This window comes from Carlito syrichta, unplaced genomic scaffold, assembly GCF_000164805.1.
Source record: "Carlito syrichta isolate Samal-C Ts95f unplaced genomic scaffold, Tarsius_syrichta-2.0.1 Scaffold304772, whole genome shotgun sequence".
Lineage (NCBI taxonomy): Eukaryota > Metazoa > Chordata > Mammalia > Primates > Tarsiidae > Carlito > Carlito syrichta.
In genome coordinates this window covers 75002-84446 of record NW_007248868.1, presented here as the reverse complement: position 1 = coordinate 84446, position 9445 = coordinate 75002, and the positions used below count along the sequence as shown (strand labels likewise).

General features: G+C 51.9%; 1 protein-coding gene across 6 annotated transcripts in view; it reads left to right on the top strand.

Moving 5' to 3' along the window:
* Window positions 1-9445, top strand: part of VRK3 (vaccinia related kinase 3) — a 54323-nt gene that overhangs the window by 33617 nt on the left and 11261 nt on the right. For all 6 annotated transcript variants that reach the window (XM_008060953.1, XM_008060954.1, XM_008060952.1 and 3 more), the window contains 2 exons: window positions 3504-3636; window positions 4718-4838. In XM_008060953.1, coding sequence (XP_008059144.1) covers window positions 3504-3636; window positions 4718-4838 — 254 coding nt within the window. The remainder of the gene's footprint in view (window positions 1-3503; window positions 3637-4717; window positions 4839-9445) is intronic.

Below are 9445 nucleotides of genomic sequence, written 5' to 3'. Positions count from 1 at the left end.
CTTGAACCCGTGGGCTCAGGCAATCCACTCACCTCAGCCTCCCAAGGCACAGGATTACAGACTGAGCCACTGAGCCCAGAGATTAAATAGTATTTTGAAGTAACTTCTAAGTACTCTTTCCATTGCAAATTGACCCAGTTAAACATGGCTTAAACAAGCCACCAAAAAAAGAAAGAAAGAAAGAAAGAAATTGTGCTGTTGATTATTCCATGGAATGGAAAAATCCAGGACTTGACTTTCTTCAGGCATGGTTGGATCTAGGAACTCAATCCCTGTCACTGGGAAGCTGGCTCTTCCGTCTCTGGGGTTATGTCACTTCTGCATTGCTTGTCGTCAGGCTGATTCTTCCCTCGGGGTGACACAATTGCCACCAGCAAATCAGGCTTAAATTCCCAAAGTTCAGCAACCCCAGCAGAAACAGATCAGGTGAGCCCTACCTCAACGGCATGGGCTGAGAGTTGGGGAAAGGAAGTCCCAGAGGAAAATCCCAGAACTGTGTGTTAGTCACCATTCTCCATAGAAATAGAACCAATGGGGTGTGTGTGTGTGTGTGTGTGTGTGTGTGTGTGTGTGTATTTATTTCTTTTTTTGTTTTTTGTTTTTGTTTTTTGAGTTGGAGTCTCACTCTGTTGCCCAGGCTGGAGTGCTGTGGCACACTTACAGCCACCCAGGCATCGACCTGCTGGGCTTCAGAAATCCTTCCTCCTCAGCCTTCCATGTAGCCAGAACTACAGAACTACTGGTGCACTACCACACCTGGCTAATTTTTTTTTTTAATTTATTGTAGAGATTAGGTCTTGCCAGGTCACCCGGACTGGTCTTGAACTTGCGGGCTCAGGCACTCCACTCTCCTCAGCCTCTCAAAGTGCTGGGATTACAGGCTGAGCCACCAAGCCCAACCGTGTGTGTTTATTTAAATATGAAGATATTTATTATAAGGAATTGCCTCGTGTGATTATGAGGCTGAACAGTCTCCAGATCTAGAGTTTGCAACCTGGAGGCCTAAGTGAGCTGAAGGTCTAAGTTTCCAGTCCAAAAGCCAGCTGTCTCAAAATCCAAGAAGAGCCGATGTTTGGTTCAAGTCCAAAGGCAGGAAAAGACCAATATCCCAACTTGAGCAGTCAGGCAGGAGGACTTCCAATTCCCTCTTTTTTTTTTTTTTTTATTTGGAGTTGGAGTCTTAATCCATTGCCCAGGCTGGAGTCATGGCCACCCCAGCATCAACCCACTGGGCTCAGGCAATCCTTCTACCTCAGCCTTCCAAGTAGCCAGAACTATAGGTGAACTACCACACCTGGCTAATTTTTTGATTTATTGTAGAGATGAGTTCTCACCAAGTTGCCCAGGCTGATCTCAAACCTGTGGGCTCAGGCAATCTTCTCACCTTGGCCTTCCAAAGTGCTGGGATTACAGGCTTGAGCCACTGCACCTGACCACCAATTCCCTCTAACTCAGATTTATGTCCTGTTCATATCTTCAGATGATTGAATGAGTCCCACCCACAGTAGGGGGGGCACTGTACCTTAGTCAGCCTCCCAACTTAAATGTTAATCCCATCTGGAACACCCTTATAAACAAGCCCAGAATAAGATTTGGCCAAACCTCTGGGTACCCCATAGCTCAGTCAAGTTGCCTTACAAAGTTGACCATCACAAGCTGTGGCCAGAAAGGGGTGGGGAGGTTTTGCATAGACAAAGCCAACAGTCATCCACTATCATATAGTAGCATAAAATACAGTCATTTAAACAATGTGCTTGACTTTCTGTAATCTTTGGTTTTTAACTCAGTGTCTTTGTCCATACTATGTTGAAAGAAAGGAATGCCTGAGGCTAGGTGGTTTCTAATGAAAAAAAAACAGGTTTATCTGACTCATGATTGGCTGGAAAATGCAAGATTGGGCACCTGGTGAGGCCCTCAGGCTGCTTCTACTCCTAGTGGTCCCCAGAGATCGCCCTGCTAGAGATGAGGCAAAACGGGGGAGGTGCTGGGCTCTTTGTTAACAACTAGCTCCTTGGGAACTGAGAGTGAGAATTCACCCACCCCTGAGGGGGGCATTAAGCTATTCACAGATTCGCCCCCATGACCCAAACACCTCCTACAAGGCCCCACCTCCAACATTGGGACCAAATTCAAGAAAGGTTTAGAGAAGTCAGACGTCCAAATGAAAGCACTCAGTGAAGCCCCATAACCGCCCTTCAAGGTACAGGACTATTATTAGCATCCTGTTACAAATGGAGAAATCAAAGCTCGGAAAAGTTTCATAACTCAAGCAAGGTTGTACGACCACCAAAAGGCTGAGCTGCCATTTGAACCTAGGCCATCTGGCCCCAGAGCTAATGCCCTGCACTACTGTTAAAATGAGAAAGCTCAGGTCTGTCAGGAGGAACAGTGTGAGGCCTCTGGCAAACACGAGCACCCTCCGGCCCCCGTTCACATATGCTTACCTGGTTTTGTTTTTTGTTTTTTTTGAGTTGGAGTCTCACTCTGTCGCCCAGACTGGAGTGCAGTGGCCGCTCCCGGCCACCGCAGCCTCGACCTGCTGGGCTCCGGTGATCCTTCCACCTCAGCCTTCCAAGTAGCTGGAACTACAGGCGCGCACTACCACGCCCAGCTGATTTTTTGATTTATTGTAGAGATGAGGTCTCACCAAGTTGCCCAGGTGGGTCTCAAACCCACGGGCTCAAGCAATCCACTCACCTCAGCCTCCCAGAGGTGCGGGATTACAGGCTGAGCCACCGAGACCAGCTGCTTACCTGTTTTTTTAAAGAAAACCCTTTGGGATGAGACCTGTGAAACTGTCACTAGTGGTTACGTCTGGGCAGTGGTTTGGGGGCTGGGGGGAAGTAGGGGAGCTGGTTTGGGTTCTCTTTGCTTCACACCTTTCCCTACTATTTGGCATTTTTCCTGAGAGCAGGCTTTGTTTTATAAATTAATTAATTTATTTATTTATTGTCAGAATCTCACTCTGTCAGCCAGGCTGGAGTGCAGTGGCACTCTCATGGACACCCCAGCTTCAGCCTGTTGGGCTCAGGCTATCCTTCCGCCTCAGCCTTCCAATTTGCCAGACACTGTGCACTGCCACACCTGGCTAATTTTTTTTATATATTGTACAGATAGGGTCTCACCGAGTTGTCCAGGCTAGTCTTGAACCCCTGGGCTCAGGCAGTCCTCCCATCTCAGCCTTCCAGAGTGCTGGGATTACAGGCGTAAGCTACCATGCCCAATCCGTTTTATAAATTTTAAATGTCATCTTTAGTTGGGCGTGGTGGCTCACACCTGTAATCCCAGTACTTGGGAGACCAAAATGAGAGGATTGCTTTAGCCCAGGAGTTTGAGACCAGCCTGGACAACATAGTGAGACCTCGCCTCATTGAAATAACAAAAAACAAAATGAAAATGTCATCTTTAATGGATGGGTCGTTTCCAGTTGTACACACAATGGAAACGTCTGACTCTGGGACCGCACATCTGACCCCAGTGTATGGCTTCTCCCATGTGCACAGGTGACCCTGGTGGGATATGGCTTTGCCTTCCGCTATTGCCCAAGCGGCAAACACGTGACCTACATGGAAGGCAGCAGGAGCCCCCACGAGGGGGACCTTGAGTTCATTAGCATGGACCTGCACAAGGGATGTGGTAAGAGGCCGGGTGGGCGCTCGGGACCCTGGAGACATGCTTCCCATGCACGGGCGGCCTAGGGTTTCTCAGCCATGGAGAGCAGGTGGCCAGACACAGGAGAGGCGCTAAGGTGCCAGGACAGGGGATCAGGACCCTGGGTCTCATCCTGCCACTAAGGAACCTGTGGTGGCGGTTCAGCACCAAGGACAGCGGGAGGCAGAGCACTGGGTAGCCCTGAGTTCCAGAGGTTGGGATCCTGGATCTGGTGTAGCCTGGGAAGGTGAGAGAGATGCCTTAGAGTCATCCAGGAGGGGCTTTTGAGGAGGCAGCTGGCTCCCATGTCTCGAGTAGGGAGTGAGCTCTGGACAGAGAGGCCCACACCTCTGCAGTATCTAAGGAATTGTGAGCTGCAGCCCTGGGAAGGAGGGGGCTACCCAAGGAAAGTGTAGCAGGGAAGAGGACCCGGGGAAGGTGTCTTGAGCCCCCCTTTCTCAGCCCCTTTATATCATGGCAGTCCACACATCTGCCGTGTCCTCCCACTAGCCTGAGACCCCCCTCCCCCCAGCAGGGATGGCACCTCTGCCTCGGCATCAGAAGGCAGGAGTGAGCACAGTCAATACTCGACACTTGTGGAGTGCTCAGAGTTCTCTGAATCAAGTGATTTAGAGGCATCAAGAGAATGAAGCTCACAGTCTCCTTCGCCCTTCCCCCGAGGCTGGATTCCCTGCTCATCCTCTGGGCTCCCTCATGTCCTACTGTCTCTAGCTCAGGAAATCCTGCCCTGTAGCTGTGTGAGGATGGGGACCCAACTAGACTTTTGTCTGAGTTTTCAGAATGTGAGATGAGGCCTGGCTCATGGCTCGTGCACTGAGGATTCGTTGAATGAGTGCATGAACGAAAGACAATGGGTGAGGGAGGGAGGTGGTGAAAGGGGTGGAGGGATGGTTAAGTGAGAGACTGAGAGTGGCATGAATGGAGGAGGCGGCCCACGTGACTGATGGTTGAGTGCATGAGTCATGGTTGAGTGAGAGCAAGGAAGGGCGGGCCTGTCAGCGTTGGAGCACCCAGACTGAGTGCCACCCCTTCCCTGCCCTCCCAGGGCCCTCCCGCCGCAGTGATCTCCAGACCCTGGGCTACTGTATGCTGAAGTGGCTCTACGGGCTCCTGCCATGGACAAACTGCCTTCCCAACGCTGAGGAGATTATGAAGCAGAAAGAGAAGTGAGTTTGGGGATCAACAAAACCCATCACTGACCTGGTGCCCCTGCAGGCGGGGCAGAAACCTAGAACCCAACAGGCAACAGGAAGGACAGGGAGGTAGCATCTCTCAGAGTTGAGGGCTTCTGGGATCCTTTGGAGCCCCTGCCTGGGCTTGGGAGCTGGACACGCCTCTGTGTCCTTGTCTGTGTGTTGGTGTGCCATTAGCACACACCTCACAGGGCTGTAGAAGGGCTCAGGGCATCAGGCACACACAGCAGTTAGCACAGAGCCTGGGTTCTAGAAAATGCTCACTGTGTGCAGGAAACCGTGGTTCACCCCTCACAAACATGCAGGCACCCTGAGCGGGTTAGACTGGGCCCTGCCTCAGCATTGGCACCACCAGCCAGCCAGCGTCCATGCCACCAGGATCAGTGCCTTTGCTTCTGTGTGTAAGCCCCTGGGTCCTGCCCGTCCTGTTGTAAACATCCAGAGCCAAGGACAGTGGCAGCTTGACGTGGGGAGGTGCTGGGATTAGATTCAGCACTAAGGACATTCAGCAGTTGGGTTCTGAGGTGCTAGGGGTTCAGCACCGAGGACAGCAGCAGCTGGACACAGTGGGGTGCTGGGGTGAGATTCGGTACCGGTGACAGAGACATCTGGCACACAGAAGTGCTGGGGTTAAGATTCAGCACCTAGGATAGCGGGTAACCTGACACATGGGGTGTCGGGGGTAGGTTTCAGCACCGGTGACAGCGACAACTGGGCATATGGGGAAGAGCTGGAGTGAGATTCAGCACGAAAGACACCCAGCAGCTGGGCTCTAGGATGCTAAGGATGTGGGTTCAGCACCAGGGACAGCGACAAGTGGACGCACGGGGTAGGGGGCTGGTGTTGCTGGGGTGAGAGCCACTGAGGACACCAGCAGTTGGCGTCTAAGGGAAATGCTGGTGCTTGGGTTCAGCACCGAGGACAGCGGCGGTTGGACACAGGGAAGCCCTGCAGATCCAGAGACTGGGATCGGCGTGTGGTGTGGACTTGGAGGATAGTGCTGCCGCAGACTTCCAGGAGGGGCTGCCCAGGAGGCGGTTGGCTTCCACACCTGAGGTGCAGGAGTGAAGTCTAAGTGGAGACTCAGACCTCCGGATGTCTCGGGAGCTGACAGCGAAGCCCCAGGAGAGGGTGACGTTGTCTGGGAGAGTGGACAGAGGGTGGATTCTGCAGTGAACAGCCTTGAGTTTGTCATACGTCTCAGTTCCTAACGTGCTGGTGTTACTTTGTCACGTTGAGTCTCTTGTCATTTTCTTATGCCCCCTTGATATCTCCCGTCTCTCTTCTCAACCGTGGACGCCACCCACACACACTTCATGTATGTTCTGACACATTTGCTTAAATGTCTTTGTAACCTTAAAGCTGTGTGGTGGTGATGGTGCTGTGTGTGACGCAGAAACAGTGCTCTGCGCTGAATCTCTTCCGTTTCCGGTTCTTTACAGCCTTAGTCACATCACTGTATGTACACCAAGTTCACTATTTGTGACTCCTTCCAAATCAGTCATGTGCAGACATGTATGTGTCCTTGAGCTATATATGCTGGTACTGTGTATATAATTTGCATAAATAGTGCTGTGCTCTAAACATCATTCTGTTTCTCGCTTTCTTTCCTTCAATACTGTGTTTTATTTTATTTTATTTTTTTTTTTTTTTTGAGTTGGAGTCTCACTCTGTCGCCCAGACTGGAGTGCAGTGGCCTCTCCCGGCCACCGCAGCCTCGACTGCTGGGCTCCGGCGATCCTTCCGCCTCAGCCTTCCGAGTAGCCAGAATTACAGGCGCGCGCTACCACACCTGGCTGATTTTTGATTTATTGTAGAGATGAGGTCTTGCCAAGTTGCCCAGGTGGGTCTCGAACCCGCAGGCTCAGGCAACCCACTCACCTCAGCCTCCCAAGGCACGGGATTACTGTGTTTTAAACTCTAGCTGCATTGCTGTTCACGACCTGTGACTGTCTCTCCCGAATGTCTGTTTAGATGTGTCTGTGTCCCTGGAAACCACGTGACATTGTGGGGTGTGTGTTTGATTGGCGTACATGGCCCCAGTGCCCTAAATTTCACTTTCCTTTCCATGTCAGTTAACTGTCATCCCCAAGGAGGCCTTCCTGCACCCCCACATCTCAGGCTCCTGCTTGTACACAGAGGAGGGGATGTGTCCCATCACGGTGGCTTTCTTATAGTGACTGTTCAGAGCCACCATTCGTGATCCACTTGTCTGTGCCAGGCACTGTGCCCAGTACTTCCCAATATCATCCTCAGATCAACTCTGTGCTAAGTGCTCTTACGATCTGTGGCACAGAGAGCCTAAGTCATCACCTCAGGTCACACAGCTGCTAAAGAGAGGCACTTGGACTCAAATGAGGGCTGCTCTATGCCAAGAGGCCAATCGCAGGTGGACTGGTGGTGCCTGGACACAGCTTTCCTTCCTTGAACAAGTCCGAGTACCTACTATATGTCAGGTCTTATCCCAGGCTCTGGAATACAGTAGATAAGAGGAAAATCCCTGCCCCTTGGGAACTCATATCCTAGTGGGGGAGACAGGATGCATATAAAGGGTGAAACACGCAGCAAGCCAGAAATCTAGGCCAGACCCTGGGTGTCCACCATGGGACTATCTGGTGGCTGTGGGTACCACACTTACAGGTTTAATGCCCAGGGCAAGTGTCATGTTGATGGCGACAGGTGAGCTGTCCCCTGAGAGGTGGTGAGGCTTTAAACAATGGCAAGGATGTCTCAGTTTGGTGTTAATATGCCCCTAACATCTTTGCAGAAAGAGGAAGAGACAGAGGGCTTCAGCTTCCAGGACCCACAAGAAGCCTCTGTTTGAAGCCAGCCTCAGAACCTGCTAGAACATGAGTCTGTTGTACTGTTTTCTTGGAACTTATTTGTACACTTCTTTTCTGTTATGGCAGGTAGTGCTGGTTTTCTGCTCCTGATAGTGAGAGAAAAGTTTCTTTTGCAGTGAAAACAGGTGACAACAAGTCACTACATCAGTAGCAAAGGTAGAGCACCTGGTGCTCTGGTGGCCAGAGCATCACATGTGGCCAAGGTCTGTGATGGGCCCCTTCCTGTGCTACTTTGGTTAATCAGTGACAAGGCTTAACTGCTCTCACAAGGAGACCCCAAAACATCACAGCTCCATCAGGGGAGAGGGTCACTTCTCTCACTAACATTCCCAGGGCAGGAGCCCAGGGGCAGTAGGGGCCTCGAGCCCCTGCAACACACATCCTTCTCTGATCCAAGCGCTGTGTCCCAGCAATGGACACCATACATGGTAGGTGTCGAAGGAAAGAATGACTAAGGAATGAGTGTGTGAGTGAGCCCCAGTGTGGGGAGTCCCCGACTTCAAGCAGAGAGGAACAGGAGGCAGACAGGAAGCAGGAGGTGAGGGCAGGGGAGCCCGGGACATTGTGGGAGCAGAGGGAGGGCCTGTGACCCACCACTGGCTGTTGGAAGCCTGAACCCAGGAGGAACCTGGCCCGGGTCTGTAGAGAGCACAAAAGCTTCCCGGACAGACAAGGCGGAGGAAAGATTTCTAGGAAGACAGGACAGCACATATTTGAACTCTCCGTTGATTCATTCATTCATTCAGAGCCTGTTTCCTGAGGGCTCCCGTGTGCCAGCCCCAGTGCTGGAGACCCAGATTAGACTCGGCTCACGGTGCCTCCTGCACCCACCCTTGTCAGGAAACCAGCCCCAAGCCTCCCTGGGCTGAGTCCTCCCCGCCTTCACTTCCCCTAACTCCTAAGAGCAGCCATGTCAGCCGTTTCACATCTCTTCCACCTAAAGAGAGTTTGACGAGCTTTACAGAAGGGTTTGCACTCGCCAACCGTGGTGCAGGGTGAGTGAGATACTCACAGCCGTCGTGTTCATATCAGCGTCAGCACAGATGCCAGTCACTCCCGAGCCCAGGACCACAGCCGTAGGAGGCGGGGCACGAGAAAATGCTCCCTGAGAGACAGTGGTGGTGTTGACACTGTCCCATAGGCGCCCCGCCCCACGGCCAGCCCAGCCTCTGTTGATGACTCCAGCAGTAACCAACATGACCACGAGGGGGCGATGGTGCAACATGCCGATTCCCGGGACCCTATGGTCCACCACCCAAGTTTTACTGGAGAGTGTGACCCTTTTTTCTTCTATTCGTTCAGGATGTTTATTCATTTTTGTGCAGTCTAGCTTATGGTTGAATGAATGAATAAGAAGGAGGAGAGGCCGTTGAGTCCTCAAAACTTTCTGGTGTGCAAGTGCCCTTGCAGGACACAGCCCACATGAGTCAGATTTGGTCCTTGCCTTTAGGGCTGCCAGGCTGGTCCAGGTGGGTCCCAGGGAAAGACAGTGACAGTGGCAGAATTGCTCGTGCAACTTACCAACTCCTGGTGACAGCACAGTTTTTGTGCCTTCACTCCCTCACTTGTTTCGCCCACAAGCCTAAGGCTGCTGGGGGCACAGAGGGTCTGACCCAGCCATAGTGTACACATGTTGATGCTGCCCTAGGACGTAAGCAGACCTAGGCACAGGGACACTGTGTCTTTTTTTTTTTTTTTGGAGTTGGAATCTCACTCTGTGGCCCAGACTGAAGTGCA